General features: G+C 36.3%; 2 protein-coding genes across 4 annotated transcripts in view; one reads left to right on the top strand and one right to left on the bottom strand.

The window, feature by feature from the left end:
• The window catches only part of LOC123522839 (coiled-coil domain-containing protein 112-like), a 38,857-nt gene extending 37,243 nt beyond the window's left edge, over window positions 1-1,614 (bottom strand). Inside the window, exon 1 of the mRNA XM_053549566.1 lies at window positions 1,569-1,614. Within this exon, the coding sequence (XP_053405541.1) occupies window positions 1,569-1,589 (21 nt within the window). The 5' untranslated portion in view covers window positions 1,590-1,614. The remainder of the gene's footprint in view (window positions 1-1,568) is intronic.
• A 33-nt stretch (window positions 1,615-1,647) lies between these two features.
• LOC123565451 (protein FAM221B-like) lies at window positions 1,648-18,257 on the top strand. Of its 3 annotated transcripts, none has more exons than XM_053549570.1 (8): window positions 1,648-1,694; window positions 9,531-9,617; window positions 10,347-10,467; window positions 12,027-12,167; window positions 12,802-12,912; window positions 13,535-13,735; window positions 14,559-14,678; window positions 15,355-18,257. In XM_053549570.1, exons 2-8 carry the CDS (start codon window positions 9,570-9,572, stop codon window positions 15,558-15,560), a joined length of 948 nt encoding a protein of 315 aa, XP_053405545.1. In that variant the 5' UTR covers window positions 1,648-1,694; window positions 9,531-9,569; the 3' UTR covers window positions 15,561-18,257. The 3 variants fall into 3 exon arrangements, with proteins under 3 accessions (XP_053405545.1, XP_053405544.1, XP_053405543.1); XM_053549569.1 differs by having other exon boundaries at window positions 1,668-1,741; XM_053549568.1 differs by lacking the exon at window positions 1,648-1,694 and adding an exon at window positions 1,727-1,741 and having other exon boundaries at window positions 9,440-9,617.
• The last annotated feature ends 1,500 nt before the right edge of the window (window positions 18,258-19,757 follow it).

Here is a 19,757-nt window from a genome sequence, read left to right as displayed (position 1 = left end):
TGGGACGCAGAGGCACTAAAAAATGCGAGTTCAAAGCAGTAAAAGCGCGTCAGAGACGCAGAAAACCTGCGTCCGGGAAAACCCTGTAACTTGTGTTCAAATTACGTTGCATGGATTGTTTAACTAATTTAAGGCCAGATCAAAAGAAAAATGGATTAGAAATACTTTCCAGGTTAGGTTTCAGTAGGGCATTTGTTTCAGCTCAGAGATCCATAACAGCGTACACCTCCGAGCTGAATTGTTTTAGCAAACGATATAGGCAAGTGGAATTTTACACCCCTGCAACTGGCTTGTGAAATGTAAAGCTTGAACTTATATTTTGTTAAGATGAATCAATTTTGCTGACTTGTTTGGCAGAAGATACTTCAACTCCACAACTGCAAGCATGGTAGTAGAAAGTAGTAAGTAGTTGCCCAAAAAGACCCCCTTGGACAAACCGTTTCCAGAATCCCCTGGGACAGACCCCTGGATAAGCCTATTGAAGGCATTTTTGCCCAAAAAGACCCCATTTGGACAAACTATTTCGAGAACACCCCTTGGACAGACCCCTCTGGACAATACTATGGAAGGCATTTTTGCCCAAAAAGACCCCCTTAGACAAACTGTTTCCAGAACCCCCCTTGGACAGACCCCCCTGGACAGGACTATGGAAGGCATTTTTGCCCGAAAAGACCCCCTTAGACAAACTGTTTCCAAAACCCCCCTTGGACAGACCCCTCTGGACACGACTATGGAAGGCATTTTTGCCCGAAAAGACCCCATTAGACCACCTGTTTCCAGAACCCACGTTGGACAGACCCCCCCCTCACCCCCACCCCCCGGACAGGACTATGGAAGGCATTTTTGCCCAAAAAGACCCCCTTGGATAAACTGTTCCCAGAACCCCCCCTGGACAGGACTATGGAAGGCATTTTTGCCCCAAAAGACCCCCTTGGACAAACTCTTTTGAGAACCCCCCTTGGACAGACCCCCCTGGACAGGAGACAGGACTATGGAAGGCATTTTTGCCCAAAAAGACCCCCTTGCACAAACTGTTTCCAGAACCCCGCTTGGACAGGACTATGGAAGGCATTTTTGCCCGAAAAGACCCCCTTGGACAAACTCTTTCGAGAACCCCTCTTGGACAGACCCCCCTGGACAATACTATGGAAGGCATTTTTGCCCAAAAAGACCCCCTTAGACAAACTGTTTCCAGAACCCCCCTTGGACAGACCCCTCTGGACATGACTATGGAAGGCATTTTGGCCCGAAAAGACCCCCTTGGTCAAACCGTTTCCAGAACACCCGCCCCTGGACAGACCCCCCTGGACAACTGTCAGGAAATACCCCCCTTGGACAAAAAAAAAGTGCCTTCCATAGTGGGGGGTTCAGATATTATCTGGAATAGCCCATTTCTATTCTTCGCGAAATCATATTACACAATTAATTTCCGCACGAATCGTAGATTCAATTGATTACATTTCCACCTATGTGTCATCTTTTGTCATACGTTTTATCACTTATGGCACAAAAATGGAAAGTCAACCATAAAAAGGCTTTTCAATTGAGAAAAACTGGCAAAAATTTACCTTGGAAACATTGGTCGCCATTTTGACGCCACACAACAGGTGCGAGTTACGGAAATAACCGGAAACTACCGGGGAATTCCGAATTATTTGTTTACAAATGGCGGCCGTGGGAACAAAATTTTAAGTGTAGTTATTCATTTCTATATTTTACAAAGTAATGCGCCATCCAAATGGTAAAAACACAATCCGTGAAGTTAAATGTGTAGAACATTGCTATGTCTAGAACTTGTTGTTGAAATTTCTTGCCATTTTCTCTATAAAAATCTTATTTATAACATTTTTTCGCGATACATATCGTGATATATTTAGAGGGATAATGTAAAATTCTTTTCACTCAAGGGGCATTAAAAAACAAGTTTGTTAGAGGTCCACTACTCAAGGCTGCTTAACAAGTATCAAAGACCTAGGCCTTGAACTTTCAGTCAAGATAATTTTTTAAAGATTTTTCCTATGTAAGTCTATGGGCCAATTCGTTTCACTTTTGCGGCGTACACTGTTTCGCCAGGTGCAACCGGCTAGGCGTTCGTTTGGCTTGCTGGCACCACGCGGGTCTATCCTGTGTACGCCGGTGTGTGCCTGTCAATCAAGGGTCATAATTTGAGCAATTTACATAGAGGGTTACATTACTCGATTCCCATTATGCATTAGAATGTGACACCTGTCTAAATTGGTTTCACCTAGAGTGTGAAAACTTCCCGCTATCAACGTACAATGCCCATGTTCAGTGATTTTTTTTGCCCTTTTGGGAAAAGGTCCAGTACCGTATAAATTGGGAAAAATAGCGGGGTTTTTACTCAGATTGGGAATTTTTATAGTTAATTAATAACATCATTTAGAATGTTTCTTCCTTTAATTCCATGTAAATATCATCAAACAAACTGTTTAACTGGTTAAATCATGGTGAATGTCAATGTAACTAAGTTTTCCTTCTGCAATCATCAAAATGCAAACTTAATTTGGTCATTTGGGGAAATTTTGGATGATAATTGGGAAAAAAGATTGCATTTTTCAATTGGGAAAAGGTCCTTTTAGGGGTACTTTATAAAGAAGGAAAAAAATCGCTGATGTTGCATGTGACTGTTCGTTCTCATGGCTGTGTGCTGGATGTGACTCTTTAAATTTCTCTACCACCCTCTCAGATATTTCATCCTTTTCAGATTCTAACAGATTTGCGATACATACAGATCCAGATGTTAGTCCACACCAGATAAATAATGGTCAGCCCCCACAAAAAGAAAAATCTAAACAGAACTTCAGGACCAAACTTAAAGTAATGTACTTAAACTGCCAGTCAATAGTAAATAAAAAGGCAGAATTTTATGCCCTAGTGGACAAACATAAGCCTGATATTGTTATTGGAACAGAATCATGGCTGTCAAATCACCACAGAGATGGAGAAATTTTTCCAAGCTCCCTAGGTTATACCCCATTCAGAACAGATAGAAATAGTAAAGGTGGTGGTGTAATTATTTTAGTAAAACAAAACATCCAAGCTACAGAGATACCATCCCTCAAAACCAAATGTGAGATACTATGGGTTAAACTTGAATTTTCTTCATGTAAACCTCTCTTTATTTGTGGTTATTATAAACCAAAAGAGACGGATACAGATAGTATCGAAGAGTTTCGGAAATCCCTTGAACTAGTTTCTAAAAAGAAAGGTACTGTCTGGATTCTTGGTGATTTTAATTACACTGAATTCTCCTGGAACTCAGACTATACAGGCTCTATAAAACAGGGTTGTAGTAATCTTACCCTTTACGATGATTTTCTTAATCTTTTAGCTGATTTTAATCTTACCCAAATGGTCACAGAAAATACTAGGAAAGAAAACATTCTTGACCTATTTCTTACCTCAAACCCCACCCTTGTAGAAAAGATTACTGTTTTCCCAGTCTCTGGTATCTCTGATCATGACGTTTTTGTAGCTGACTCCAACGTTAGACCCAAATTGACAAAACGACCCCCACGCACCTCGGTCTTATATAGGAAAGCAAACTGGCCTGAATTCCACAAATACATGGGTTTAGAGGGTGAAAGAATAAGCAGCCTATTTTATAGTAAAAACCTGCCAGTCGAAGAGTTATGGGGTGAAATAAAAACTGCTATCAATAAATGCATTTCCAAATTCATCCCCTCTAAAACCATCAGGTTCAGTTATTCTGTCCCTTGGATTACGCAAGAAATTAAACGGCTTATTCGCAAGCGTGACAGTCTGTATATTAAAATGAAGAAAAATAAGGATCAAGGTCATAAAATTTCTACCCAGTTTCATAAGTTAAAAGGTCAAATAAAAAAGAAAATCAAAGTAGCCCATGAGAACTATATCCAACATGTACTAGGTTTGTATGACACAGACTGTGAAAAGAGTCAAACGTCTACATATTCCACTAAAAAACTGTATAGCCTACTTAAGGCGTCTAAACAGGATGCACAGGGTATCACCCCTTTAAATGATCGATAACACAACAGGAGCAACTTTAGACCAAAGTATAGATAAAGCCACTCTACTTAATAAACAGTTCCAATCGGTATTTACTAAAGTGTCTCCCTTTTCATTCCCTCAAACCTCAGAGAGTAAATACCCAAATATGACTGATATAACGATAAATGTAAATGGTGTCAAGAAGCTCCTGTGTAATTTAAATCCCCACAAGGCTGCAGGTCCTGATAATATCAAACTTGTCTTAAATAAACTGCATCCTGAATTAGCGCCACTGATACAACTCCTTTTCCAAAAATCCCTTGACACTGGAACCTTACCGAAGGACTGGACGACAGCGAATGTGACCCCACTGTACAAGAAAGGACTGAAAAGTGACCCTGCCAACTACAGACCTATCTCACTAACATGCATTCTATGTAAATCACTGGAACACATCATAGCATCAAATCTCTCAATCCACTTTAACAAGAATGACATCTTGTATGATCTGCAACAGACAAACCAGGATTCAGAGAAAAAAGGTCATGTGAAACACAATTAATACAACTAATTGATGACCTAGCACAAAATTTAAGTCAAGGTAAACAAACAGATCTCATTTTACTTGATTTCAGTAAAGCGTTTGACAAGGTCAGTCACCTAAAGTTAATATATAAACTACAAGAGTGCGGCGTAAACAAACAGGTTATCACATGGATAAGGTCCTTCCTCATTGGCAAAACGCAGTCAGTACTCGTGGACGGAATGAAATCCGACGAAGTACCTGTCACATCAGGTGTCCCTCAAGGCTCAGTCCTTGGCCCTCTCTTATTCCTATTATACATAAATGATCTACCTCAGTCCTTACAATCACAAGTCAGGTTATTTGCAGATGACACCGCAGTTTACCTCACAATCTCTAAAGAACAAGACTGCGTCACACTACAGCAGGACCTCCAGAAACTTGAAACTTGGGAGCATGTCTGGGAGATGGAGTTCAATCCCAGCAAATGTCAGGTCATGAACGTAACAAAAAATAGAAAGAAATTTACACATAACTACATTTTACATGGTCAAATCCTGGAAGTTGTCTCCAGTGCAAAGTATCTAGGGGTAGATATAGCAAATGATCTCTCCTGGAACACACATGTAGATAGAATCACAAACAATGCAAACAAATCACTGGGTTTCTTACGCAGAAACCTCCCAGTCAAAAACCAAAATATTAAAGAAACCTCCTACAAGACTCTAGTTAGGCCACAACTAGAGTACGCCTCTACGGTATGGTCACCACACACACAAAGAAACATACATAAAATAGAAATGGTGCAAAGAAGAACTGCCAGGTGGGTAAAGGGTCAATATTCATATTATGATAGTGTAACATACATGTTAAATGATCTCAGTTGGCAGACACTCGAGGACAGGCGGACAATTGCTAGACTTTTCATGTTTTACAAAATCGTTCATGGTTACGTAGCTATTCCAATTCCTCTATATCTAGTACAGCCATTGAGACGAACACGTCATATGCACGACCACTCCCTTAAGCAGATCCATACAAACATTAATGTTTTTAAGTTCTCTTTCTTTCCATACACCGTTACCCTATGGAATCAACTGCCACCCCTGATCGTTAATCAGCCTGATCCTGAACATTTCAGACATGCTGTTAACGCATCCCACTACTATTAAGTGACCACACCCTGTTTTTATCCAGATTTTATTCTTGTTAATACATTTTTATCTTGCACTGTCTTCCTTTTGACATCTTACTGTCATTCTTTTAACTTTTATTCTGGCACAGACGCGCACCTGCAAGTTATACCGGAAAGGGGCGTCAAGCAGTATACATACATACATACATACATACATACATTAGATGATGTCATGTGCTAAATATCAAGGCTCTATGCCCTGTGGTTTTATGCAAGATTTTTTTAGTTTTTCCTTTTGGTTGCCATGGCAACTTGAGTTCTCCATGGATTTCAGTTCTTTGGGCAGTTTTGAAAATAAATTAAATTTGGCCAGTGGTTTTGAAGAAGAAGATTTTTAGCTCGACTATTCATAGAATAGTAGAGCTATTGGACTCACCCATGCGTCGGCGTCCGCGTCCCGATTTGGTTAAGGTTTTGTATGTAAGCTGGTATCTCAGTAACCACTTGTGGGAATGGATTGAAACTTCACACACTTATTCACTGTGATAAACTGACCTACACTGCACAGGTTCCATAACTCTATTTTGCTTTTTTACAAAATTATGCCCCTTTTTCGACTTAGAAATTCTTGGTTAAGGTTTTGTATGTAAGCTGGTATCTCAGTAACCACTAGCAGGAACGGATTGAAACTTCACACACTTATTCACTGTGATAAACTGACCTACATTGCACAGGTTCCATAACTCTATTTTGCTTTTTTACAAAATTATGTCCCTTTTTTGACTTAGAAATTCTTGGTTAAGGTTTTGTATATAAGCTGGTATCTCAGTAACGACTTGTGGGAATGGATTGAAACTTCACACACTTACTCACTGGGATAAACTGACCTACATTGCACAGGTTCCTTAACTCTGTTTTGCTTTTTTATGAAATTATGCCCCCTTTTCGACTTAGAAATTCTTGGTTAAGGTTTTGTATGTAAGCTGTTATCTCAGTACACACTAATGGGAATGGATTGAAACTTCACACACTTGTTCACTGTCATGATCTGACATGCACTGTATAGGTCCCATAACTCTACTTTGCAATTTTTTCAAAATTATGCCCCTTTTTCGACTTAGAAGTTTTTTGTTAAGTTTTTGTATGTAAGCTGGTATTTCATTATCCACTTATGGGAAAGGATTGAAACTTCACGCACTTGTTCACTTTATGAGCTGATAAGCACTTTGAAGGTTCCATAACCCTTTTTCCCATTTTTACAAAATTATGCCCCTTTTTCGACTTTTGTATTCATTCAATTGACAAGGCTGTTGAATAGTCAAGCGTTGCTGTCCGACAGCTCTTGTTTTAGAAATTGTAGACACAAGATGGACAACGGACATAGAGCGGTCACAAGCAAGCCTCTGTGGCGTACATGCTGCGTATTTGCTGTGTATATGCCGCGAACACAGTAGTACGCCAGAGGAGTACATTTTACATACACCGCATGCCGCGTACTATTTCGACGAGTACACAGCATGTACGCAGGAGGTCACTAGTACACTTCAAGTACGCAGCACAGACTCTGAAAATTTAAGGAGTACACTGCATGTACGCAGGAGGGACTTGTACAAGAAAATAGTACACTGCATGTACACCGCAGATACTTTGAAATTTGTGCAGTACACTTCATATACGGGTGAAAGACTTGTACAATTTCTTTTGGCATTTATACTTAGTTTTTTTTTTTTATAAGTTAAAGTCTGAAGTAAACTTCATATATGCAGGAGGGACTTGTTCATTTTCTTTTGGTGTTGATATTTTGAATTTTTTTAGGTAAAAGTCTGAAGTACACTTCATGCAGGAAGGATTTGTACATTTTTTTTTTTTTTTTGGAAGCAAGAACTTGATTTCTGAGTAACTTTTATCTTAATAGCATAGAATAGTTCAGATTACCCGTATTCTGAACAATGAAAATTTGCCAAACTATTTGCAATGTTCATTTGTGACGCTTACATCTTAGTGATTTCTGAGCTGCACCTTGCATGCAGTGTAAAAATATATTCTTTTTCATTTTGAATTAATCCTGGAGCTTTCTAACTTGGATAATTGAAAAGCCTTATTTGAACTTTGTTGCATTACATTTTGTAATACATGAAATAATTACCAAGATAATGCCTCAACAGTGCCCGAATGAGAAGAATTAATAGCTCTCACTGTTATTTGAATACTCTTAAGCAAAACACCATTCTATCATGTTTTATAAAGGCTTTAATGCTCATTATGTTAACTCATTAAGGCCTCACCAAATTAAAAAGTTGTTCATCGGATTTGCTGCTCGTATATTTTCAGAACGTTTTTGGCTAATTGCGCTCGCCCCATTGGAAAAAATCAATCCAAAATTTTTTGGCGCGCTACTTTTTACAGACATATTAGCGACTGTATAAATGCTTATATAATTCCAGTCCTAGATTGTTCTCAGATGGATTTTAATCAAAATAAATACATACTACGCACACATCGTCTATAATAAATCATAACACTTATATTTAGTTGCATTAAAGTTGTTTCCCCTTGATGCAGTTATGCCATTTTCTTCAAATGTTTACCAAATTACATGCTACAAAAATTGATTTATTTCATTGAAAAGTGGATGAAGAAAAGCATACTAATTTATTTGATAACATCAGTCTACATTTTTTTGGTAAGGGTAAATACTTATTGATGCATGTCACTTATCTTTTTTCTGTTTTTTTCTGACCAAATGATCAGCATTTGCATACGAAAGTTGGTGGGGTAAGGAATTTACATTATCACATCAGTTTCGCCACAAGAGTATGCAGCAGGAGTACACAGCATGTACGCCGCAGGACTCGGGGCCAGGAGTACACAGCATGTACGCCGCAGGAGTACACAGCATGTACGCCACGGGGGTAGTACACCGCAGGCTCATTTGCATGTGAAAAGTGTATGTGCCGCGTACATGCTGCGTACTATTTCCCGCATACTAAATTCCTCCAGCGTACATCCTGTGTACTATGTAGTCCACAGCATGTACGCAGCAAGTAGTACGCGGCAGAGCTCATTTGCATGTCAAAAGTGTACTACAAACGTACTATCGGTGTATGTGCGGTGTATATCCTGCGTACTATTTAAAGCCCTTGATTTCAGTACACATGTACGCATCATATACGCTGTATGTACACAGCAAGAGTATGCAGCAGGCCTTTTTCTTCTGTAAGGGAGTGCAGCTCAATGTCACCAGCCAAATCACACTACTTGTTAAAACATGTTAATAATGTAACAAAACTTGTGTTATATTGAGACCTGTCCTCAGTTCATTTTGAAAAGCCGAAAGATATCAGCTGAAAGTTGGCAGGGACAGAAGATGGAATTGGGCTGACCCAAAACTGTCTGGGGTAAATAGAGAGGTTTAGAACCTGCCAATTTTGTCCTGGGAACTTCAACTATTTGTTATGGCACACATGCATATTTCTTCCCTATCAAAAGGAATGGAATTGCCATGTGGCGGTAAATATGCCTCTGATTTAAGACTTTGATGTATATGGTGTGCTAAATTATCTTAAAAAAATATTGTTTAGAACCAAGTAGTATTTATTCCTATTGTCTTCACAATATCAATGAAGCAAAGATATGTTTAAACTTATGTGTAAACACAATAAACATGATCCTTGTTTGTTGCTTACGCTGCCATTAATATGGCCATAATGTGATATAAATTTTAATTATGTACTGTGTAAAGTTGTCACTTGTGTGGAAAATGTATTAGCATGATAAAAATATTTTAGTCACTTCATACCAGTGGCATTTCTGCAACAACTGTGCTTTTGTGACATATCTAAATCTATTAGTGAGTTAAACTTGAAGCAATATTTACAGTAAACTTAGGACTTAAGACAATTTTACCTACAAAACAAGATGAGCAAGAAACAGCCAACAAGACAACAAGGTGCAGTTTCTAAAAAGGTAACCACCTTTACCATTACTTTCATATACATTGTATAGAAACACAACACCCTTAGAATGTTTCAGAAAGTAGGTTGGATAACAGCCATCTCTGATGAATGCAGGAGAGCAATTCATACTGTTGGCTTCGGTGCAATCATGTAGGATAATATGCTATACTTTCATATGATCATTTCAGCCGTGCCATGAAAAAACCAACATAGTGGGTTTGCGACCAGCATGGATCCAGACCAGCCTGCGCATCCGCGCAGTCTGGTCAGGCTCCATGCTGTTCGCTTTTAAAGCCTATTGGAATTGGAGAAACTGTTAGCGAACAGCATGGATCCTGACCAGACTGCGCAGATGCGCAGGCTGGTCTGGATCCATGCTGGTCGCAAAGCCACTATGTTGGTTTTCCCATGGCATGGCTCATTTAATCTTGTCAGCATAAAATTTCATGTTTTCCACCAGAATGGCTGTTTTATACTGTTATGAATTTAATTTGGGTTACAAATCTTCAAGAGAAATAGAAAATTATCATTAATGTTATATATAAATGTTACAAATAAATTTACTTTCATTTATAAATGACACAGTTCATGAAAATTTATAAATATTAAACATTAAAACTAAAGTAGATTTAACATCCAGTCAGCTATGATTGTCAGAGTGAATAGATTCCAACATGCTATTATTGAAATTGGGTGTTGCATGAATACAAACACTGGTAATTTTGTTCTGTTTTTATAGCCAGTGCCAGGTGGTTCTTCCAGTAAAGCTGTAGTTCCAAGGGGAACCAGAACTATGGCACCGAAGGGTATGCCGGGTCCCATAGCCATGAAAAAACAGGATGGAATGTTGGTACCTGAAGGTCAGTTACAATAAGCTTTTAAATTAGGCTTTAAAGAAAGGTTTGTTTCTGGGTCTTTTTAATTTCTACTCCGGGATCTAGCCAGAAAATTTGGAACGCATGTTGCAAGAATTGTGCAATTACAGGAGGAAATTCTCTTATGCTAGAAGGGGAATGGGGAACATCATCAAGAAATCTTTGATATTAATGACTCATTTGGCACCTTCTGTTACATTTCAGAGAGAAAAATGCAGTCACTATCACTTTTACTTCTTAAATTTCCACCTTTAAGAATGGGGGCCATTATAGTATTGCTCCTGATCATGCATCTGCTTCCATATGTACTATGTCCAGCCTAGAACTTTGTCTTGTTTGGTTGGATTTCAAAATAACTTGACAAAGATGATCACCATATAACAAGGTAACATGCCACATGCAAGATCCAGATCTCAAAAGTCAATGTCTTTATTTCTTTGTGGACAAAATATTGAAATAAATTACATGTATCACATTCACCATGTCACATGCAGGAGCTAAACTTCTAGCTCAAAGGCCAACCTCATACTTGGAGGTCAAAGATTTCATGTCATTTTTCTTCTCTGGTCTTTAAATTGTGTATGCATAGATCTATAATTTCTTCATATACAGATGGATATTCAAGTAGCAGGGGGAGTGGTGGTTTAGTGGTTAAGGTGTCAGCCGCTCAACCAGGGGGTCTTAGGTTTAAGCCCCACAGGGGTCACGACCATGACTTCTCATATGACACCAGTACTGGTTTTTCCAGGATGCAGACTATAGCGTGGTTCAATTACTCTTAAAGCTTTCAACACAATCAAGCTAATATAAATTGTGTAATAAAGCTTTGACGTCAATGTCGTTTATAGTATCTGAGACGTTGGTCAAATTGACTTGTTTATATAGTAAAAGAAGGTCGAATTTTCTATGTTTCGACAGGAAAGGCTAACCTGTGATAAAAAGAATATTACATTTGTGACTTTCCACATTGAATTTATTAAACTCATTGAATAAAATGGATAAAATGCTCGGCAGAGCCTCGCATTTTATTATTTTATTCAACTCATTTAATAAATTCAGTATGAAAAGACACTCATGTAATATCCTCTATATAAACGAACTAAGTAGCATGTTATAATAAACACTGATAAAAGAAACATTAGTAAAATTTAGAAGCATGTCTCCTACAATACATCTATAGAGCCCTTTGCAAAAGTCAAGGTCACTTGTACGGTTCAGTCTTAATATTCTGTCAACATGCAGTCACTTACCAGGTTCAAACTTCTTTGTCCTAACATCACAATTAGCAGGAGTATCCTTGTTTCTAACTTCATACAATATTATTTAGGATATAAGTAATAATATATAATATATCGTTACGCTTGTAGAGTTCTGTTTAGGTGATATGTAGTTTTGTTGATCTGCTTGACTGTTATATTCACCTAAGGCTTAAAAGTACTTGATAATACATCTATATAAGTATTGACGGCATGATGGCAACATCTCTGTTGACTTTGTTATCATAAATATTTGCAAGAGTAAAACTTATAATGTAACTTTTACAGGTTATACTATGAGAAAGATAGAACCAGCCAAGAATTATGATGTTGAATCATTTGCACGTGCCATGAACCCAGACTTTGCCCCACGATTGAAGCAGTTATTTGACCCAGAGACAGAGGCGGCAGTACGGGCGCAAAAAACAGGTAAAAAACTATAAAAAACGTGTTTTACTGCTACTTTGGAACATTTGGTGTCTGTTACATAGTGGATGTATTTAATGGCCATGTGTCAAAATTTTCATTTACCTTTTGCTAATACTGTCTTGTTATTTTGTCATGCTGCTGAAGTTAAAATTTGGTTGCTGCTAGCTTTTTTACAATTGTATGTCTTTTTTCATTGGATGACAATAGCATATGGCAGAAGAAGCCTTGATTTTATTTGTACTGTCAAACTTTCATGCTACATGTAACAGAGACCCCCTGATTCTAATTGTCACTAGTTTCATTTTCTGTTTAAACATTTGCTGTGTATTTTAACCTGGGAATAAAGACCACCTCTTTACACAATCTGCAAATGGGGTCTTTGTGGACTGGTTTGACTGTGAATGGGTAGACTTAGCTTAATCTAGCAGATTTTTTTCTATGTATAAGCCAGCAAAATGACTGAGTGGAAATGCTGTGACTGAGCTTTAGGCAATATTTTAAAGCTTTAGTTACTCATTGTTATGTGAAGAGTAAAAATTCTGATAAACTGTCTCATTATTTCAATTTTTTTTGGGCTATAATAATATACAAGTAAAACGGAATTTGATACAATGCTATTTTCTTACTTTTCCAGGTATCTATATTGGTTGGAGATGTCCTGACTTCAAGCATGACTGTCAGAGAGTGAATGACATGTCCAAATGTTTCTGTGGTCATCTCTTAGGTGAACATGGCAAATATACAGGTGAGTTTTACTGAATGTTGATTCTCCTGTATAACTGGAACTGTAAAAAACTTCTCCCTGTATGGATTGCCTGTATGACAGAATGGTGTTTAAAATCTGATGAAACATAACTTTTTCACTCTGTTTTTTTAATGTCACAAATTTACTTGAATATAAAGCTTACAGTCAAAGCTTTTCTATTTAAAAACGGAATTAGTAGTTACTAACATTGAACATTTGTCCTGTGGGTACACATTAGCTTCATATTGTAAGTAGTTTCCCCTTTCCCACCAGCCCCTAGTATATAACTTGTCAGTCAGTCCATTTGATAGTTTCAGACCAATAACTTGGAGAACCCTTTAACCTGTACCTATAACATGTCAAAATATCATTCATTGATCTGATCATATCAAACCTTTGTTTTCATGATCATTTGGTCCATGTTATGACGACCTTGTACTGAAACCATTTTCCTTTCAGTATCATCAAACTAAATAATTATGCTGGTTCCAGTTTTCAATACATTACAAACAGTAATATTTGGATCAGTATGTCAAAGATCTAGATCACTGACTGTATATATTTAGTTTTGTTAGCATGCAGTAGCTGTCTGATTAATCTGTATGTTGTACAAAATGATCAGGAAAGAGTGTGCTGGTTCCCTGTAAGCAGGGTGGATGCAAGTGTAAAGGGTTTGCCTGGATCCCGTCTCGAGCAGAGGATGTTGGTGAATTTTGGATGCAGCGGAGGAGAGACTTTGACCCGTCTACTTGGAGAGCTAAATGTAAATGTAAACACACACATGAGCAACACGAGTCTGCAGGAATGAGGAGATGTAAAACAGGTTAGATTCTAATATACTAGTAGTCTATGCTTCGAAACATTTATATATAGCTTTCTTAGATTGTGAGAACACCACCACCCTACTTGCTGTTGAGGAATTAACAGTCCTCCTACTGAAAACCATTGCTAGAGATTACTAGCTTTTGTTCTGCTTTGACAAATCTATATACTGTAAACAAGTTCTAACTGGCCTAACCATACCTTTGGGAAGTCATTCAAGTGTCGAACATATATAACTGAACAAGTCAACACACATACTTGTGTCAATCAAGTTAATTATTTTCAACTGAATTGAAGTAGGACTATAAAATTTGTCTTATCAGTTTATTTTGAATATAGCAGAAAAGTGTGTCAGTATAATATGTGACGTGTAGAGTTAAGGGGTATCTATTCCAATTCTGGAAGTTTGAATTCCATCAGGAGCATAGTTAGTCTGCAGTCCAGGCAAATTAAGATACTTTAAATCAGAAATCCAAGAAGCAGACTATATAACACATGAAACATACAAAATTTGAGCCACGCCATGAGAAAACCAACATAGTGGCTCTGTGACCAGCATGGATCCAGACCAGCCTGCACATCCACGCAGTCTGGTCAGGATCCATGCTGTTCACTAACCGTTTCTCTAATTGTAATAGGCTTTGAAAGCGAACAGTGTGGATCCTGACCAGACTGCGTGGATGCAAAGCCACTATGTTGGTTTTCCCATGGCACGGCTCAAATGAATTACACCCTTTCTTTAGTATCATATTAACTTATTACAAAAGTATCAGAAGTTATTCTGATGTTAATTATGTTCTAAGCTTCATGTACTCTCCCTGCAGGTTGTGGTTGTGGCCATTTTATCTCCAATTTTCTGTGTGCGGCCTGTGATAAACATTGGGAGGACCATGAAACATTCTTTGAGACAGAAGATGTTCGAGTTGCAAATGGGCTTCCTGTTGGTAAGTTAAATTATGCACTTTGGATCAAGCAGTGGTATGTGAAAATTAAGGCCTTGGATTTGTTTGGACAAGTCCAGCATTCATGCTTTTTATTGACCAATTTTGCTTACATTTCTGTTTCAAAAAGACTAGGGTTTTCAAGTTTCTTCTCTGCATATTGATTACTACTTACTATGATCCTTTTAACTTATATGTGTGACCAGTGCAAATCGTCCATTGTAAAGTTCACAAAAAAAGTTTTACACATTATTCAAAAAAGTATGACTGACTGCACATTCTTGCAGTCATATCAAACAATGATATGATATTGATACAAAATATATTGAGATATTATAGATTGGGTAAAAGTTGCAATGATATTATTTTTTCTCTACTAATTGTGAATGGTGCGACTTGCATTTAAAAGAGACAGTAGTATTAAGCAGCATTATGAAACACATAACCAATAAGGAGTTGCTCATTCTTAAAGATGTGAATAAGGTTCATAACAGTTTAATCCTGAAATAGGACAGACGGGAAAAATTACCATTTTACAATAAAACATGCTAACTTCTCTAGCTCCGGTACCGTAATCATAATATCCCAATTTGGAAAATTTAAAAAAACTTGGGCCTCTCATCTCCAATTATTATTATTGCATACACTAAACCAATATTTATTACATTCAATTTTTCAGGAGAAATGTATTTGCCGTTTGCTGAGATGCCCCACCTACGTAACATTGCTCTGACTGGAGACGAGGAGGATGATTCTCGGTACCTGGCTCTCACTCAGGGTGAGGGTTCAATACCCAGGCAGAAACAGATCACCAGTGGAAATAATGATCCCTTCCCAGCTCCAGGAGCCAACACAAAATCGGGTTTCAAACCCGTTTATGACTAGAATGAAATTATGTGGAACCTGTTCGAAAAAAAATCTGAAATAAGCGTGTTAGGCTATAGTTCTATACATAGAGCTTTTAGAATACCGGTATATTTCTCTCTGAACTTCAAGGTCAGGGGGAATGCAGACCTGCTTTGTTGGCCACTGCTATAATGAGAACATATTCAGAAAGCTTTGTCTTATGATATAAACTGTACACATCTTAAAGTATGCAGCCTTGCCTGGTAGGCTGTACAGGAAGAGCTTCATGATACCTGTACAGAGAGTGGTTATAAGTTTAATGCTCCTGATCTGTGACAGTATGTAAGAGTATGTGTTAATAAACTCTGTTGCAATAATGGGAGTCAGATCAAACAAAATGATAGCAAGTTTCAGTGAGGTTTGATAATGACAGCAGTTTCAAAACCTTTAAATACTACTATCACTTTCCTTCTAATCTAAAAACTTATGTGTTTTAAGTATGTGTTCAGAAACTGTTCAGTTTTATTTTTCTTCTGTCTGAAAATATGAAAAATGACTTGAACTGTAATTACTGTACTATTTAAGATTTTCTTTTCAAAAATGTACTGTTAAATCTCTGAATTTTTTTGTCTAAATTTATGTTGTTGTTTTTTTCTGAAGAAGAATTTTGTTGAGTGTTCATAAAATACCGTCCATATGTCATTGAATGTGATAGCAAATTATAAATCTGTGATAAAATTTATTTATGTATGTAACAGTGGAGTCTAGTTAAGTGGAGAATTAACTAATGTGATGAATGAATCCAGTTTAATTGAGAATTAACTAATGTGACAGTTAAGGCAAATTTAATGGAGAATTAAAGGATGTGACATGTGACAGTTGAGACCAATTAAATTAATAGGATGCACAAAATATTTATCCCTATGTACTACTTATAGGCTATGCATTCCATATGATCCAAACAATGCTAGAACTATTTAGAGTAAAATGATTTAATCTTGTATTTCTGAAACATATTATCACATGTTTGACATTGCAGGAGTGAAATACAGCCTTTACATAAAATTGATAATTCACAAGTGTAATAAGGCTTTGATATCATCATCATTTAAAGTATAGGAGACATTGGTCAAATTGACTTGTTTATAAAAGTTAAAGAAAGTAGAATTTTTGATGTTTCAGCAGAAAAAGCTTCATGTGGTAAAAAGAATATTTAACATTTATGACTTTCCACATTGAATTTATTAACTTGTTGAATAAAATCGATAAATTGCTCTCAGCAAGGATGATAGGAACAACTTGGATAAAATAATATTTTCTTTATATAGTATAATCTTACTGAATAGTCTGTCAACATTTGATTAAAACTACTGGGACTGAGCACTAATAGTTTTTATTATTGGCTAGCAAACCATTTTTAAGTGTTTTTTACATGACATTAGAAATTTCAAAGATTATTACCTTCACTTTAATTAAGGCCCATGTTGAGCTACAGACTGGTCATAAGCTTTAACTATGGACCAGCAATTTATATAAGGAGTGATGTAATAATATATCCTTATTGTATTGCTTGCTGATCGATAGTAAACACATTGAATAGCTTTGCCAGTCAATTGTTAAAACTATCGCCTGAGGAGTGAGGTCAGATGGTGTTTTCTTACATGGCAGTAGAAATTAATTTTACATGTTTTATTTTTAAATGTTTGACTAATTGTCAGTAAAAGATCATCTCAAAATTGCAGTTTTTTTTTAAAACAACTTCATGAAAAATGTCTAAAAAGCAAAAAGAATTGCAGAAAATCCGATTTTTTTCCACATTTATTCCAACAGTACAAACAACACTTGTTGATAAGTATTAAAGATCTGTTTATATACGATTTATAAAAATATATACATTTTACTTGATGCTATGTATGTTTTCTTTTCAGTCATAAAACAGAGTTTTAAATTTCATGATTATGCACATGTTAAAAAACCTGCTAAAAATTTGACTGAATTATTTAATAATTTAATTCATTATCCAGCTACTTTTATGCGTCATAATAACAAGTACATGTACATTGAAACACCTGGTACTCTAGTATCAGTGGCTGAAGCGCCGGGACTGACTGTAGCGATTTAAGCATGCCCAGGCTGTTTTCTTCTATTTTCCATGTTTTGATCTCTGTGAACCCTAGATAATTAGAGCATTTTGCTCTTTCCCCTCTGTGACGATTTGATAAATGACATTGTTTCTGAAATCATTCGTCCTCCATCTCTGATTCATGTGGGGAAGTTGGCACTTACTTGCGGAGAACATGTTAGTACTGGTGTAGAATCCAGGACCACTAGTTAACTGCCTGCTGTTACATAAATGAAACACTGTTGCAAAATGGCGTTAAACCCAAAAGAAACAAACAAACTCTTTCTCTGCTGACTTCAGGCAATCAATATTGTAGTATTTTTTGAATGTGTAGAACTAAATTTTGTCAAAACACTAATAAATTTATAATATTGTGACACCTAAGATGCATCATGTTATTAAAATACTGGTATGAAGTCCTGTAAGTACATATTCCAGTACAAGTTAGCTCTCAATATACATGCTCGTATTCATGTGTGGTGCCGTTTTACTTTATATACAGCTTTTTTTTAAATACTATAATTATGTAGTTTATAATTTATTAAGTTTGTACAGTCTTTGTTTTATTATTCTATTTCAACATTGCAAGAAGCACAATAAATTCTCAAAATATTGGTGATTGTCATTATTTTTTCACCTACTTTTAACTTATTCAAAATTGAACTTTTATTGGTTTAATGGGGGGTAAAAGACGGAGAAAAAAATAGATACAAAAAAATCAGAATTATTTTTATTATTAGAGAAATGTATCAATGTCGCACATTTCCTAAAGGCGGCCATTGAATAAAAACCACAACAGTGTCCACGAAAAGGCTGGAGACATATTAAAAAAAAACTGCAAAAAAAAAATGTTTATACATAAAAAGTGGTTTGTTATTTTTTTTGACTAGACCAGTTGATATTTCTAAATATGTATCTTTGCTAATTGATGAATTTTTGCTGTTAAAGCCTACCTCTAAGTTGAAACTTAGTGTAAATGATAGGGGCCTACATTCTGATTGTTTATTTTTCTTTCCACTTCTTGAGGGCGTTATATACTCGAATCATTTGATGTTGTGGGCATGAAACATGAGATATGAATTTGTGGAATTTAACTGTTGAGGAAAATTTTAATGGGAATGTTATTTGTTTGTTGGCAGTAAATTCTGTGGATAATTGCATCTGCAGTATCTACAAAAATTAGTCCCCCATGAATATTAATGATTTTACAATATAATCTGCCACAGAAGATCAACATAATGTCTTCCTAACAAACCAGTTTTAAAACCTACGAGTAACCACCTTTTAACAAAACTCTTTTTTTTTTCTTTTTTTTGCACAACTTCAAGAATAATTAGATTGGTGTACGCATCCAGCTTCATGGTTTAAATTTTGATGCAATTTTCCAATCTGTCTTTTAATTTGATTCTGGTGTGAAACAGTTTTTGCTCATGCATCTATATACAGAGGGCTGTAACTTTGACACCATTGTGACCAATAAATTTTGAATTATGCCCCTTCCATCATAAGTATCAATGTACTTCTACTTTAACTTTCAAATTACTTAGTGTAGCTTTCTATGATGATTATTCCAGATCAAATATGACAAAGTACATAACTCTGGCATCAATGTTTCTTGCTAAAGAAATTCAAAGAAAAGGGGGCATTATTATGAAAAAGTTAATTTTCGCATATGATTATTACTTAATTATTGAAATTTAGATGTCGTAACCCGTCAAATAGTTCTCTTTAGTTAAGGGCATACATATAGTTGTGTTGTCTCCTGAAAAAGATATTGTTCCATTCCCAAAGGCTGGTCTTCATGGATACATTTTGTAGACCTTAAACTTAAAGGTTAGACTAGGATATTCAACTGAATAAAATATGCTAGTCTCCTTTTTTAAATGACCTTGGTTGATTAAAATATATCAGCCTTACTTTTAAATTTATCGTACAATGAAATTACACACTACATGTCAATTTTCAATTAATTTACACATTACAGTACAGATATTTAGCATTTAATTAGGAAAAAAAATTAATGTTTAGTTTCTCAGGCCACTTTTTGCAAAATTTAATGAGGCAGTGCAGATTTTTTTTAGTTTTCTTTTTTATTAATGACATTGCCCGTTTTA

This window comes from Mercenaria mercenaria, chromosome 8, assembly GCF_021730395.1.
Source record: "Mercenaria mercenaria strain notata chromosome 8, MADL_Memer_1, whole genome shotgun sequence".
NCBI lineage: Eukaryota > Metazoa > Mollusca > Bivalvia > Venerida > Veneridae > Mercenaria > Mercenaria mercenaria.
Note: the sequence above shows the minus strand (reverse complement) of the source record. Positions and strands in the feature narration are given on the sequence as shown.

Excerpts from the sequence above, each read along its gene's own strand:
- LOC123565451 (XM_053549570.1), top strand. The coding sequence starts at position 9,570 with ATGAGCAAGAAACAGCCAACAAGACAACAAGGTGCAGTTTCTAAAAAG. Across the intron at positions 9,618-10,346 it reads AAGGTGCAGTTTCTAAAAAG|CCAGTGCCAGGTGGTTCTTC; the intron begins GTAACCACCTTT and ends CTGTTTTTATAG. Across the intron at positions 12,913-13,534 it reads TGAACATGGCAAATATACAG|GAAAGAGTGTGCTGGTTCCC; the intron begins GTGAGTTTTACT and ends CAAAATGATCAG.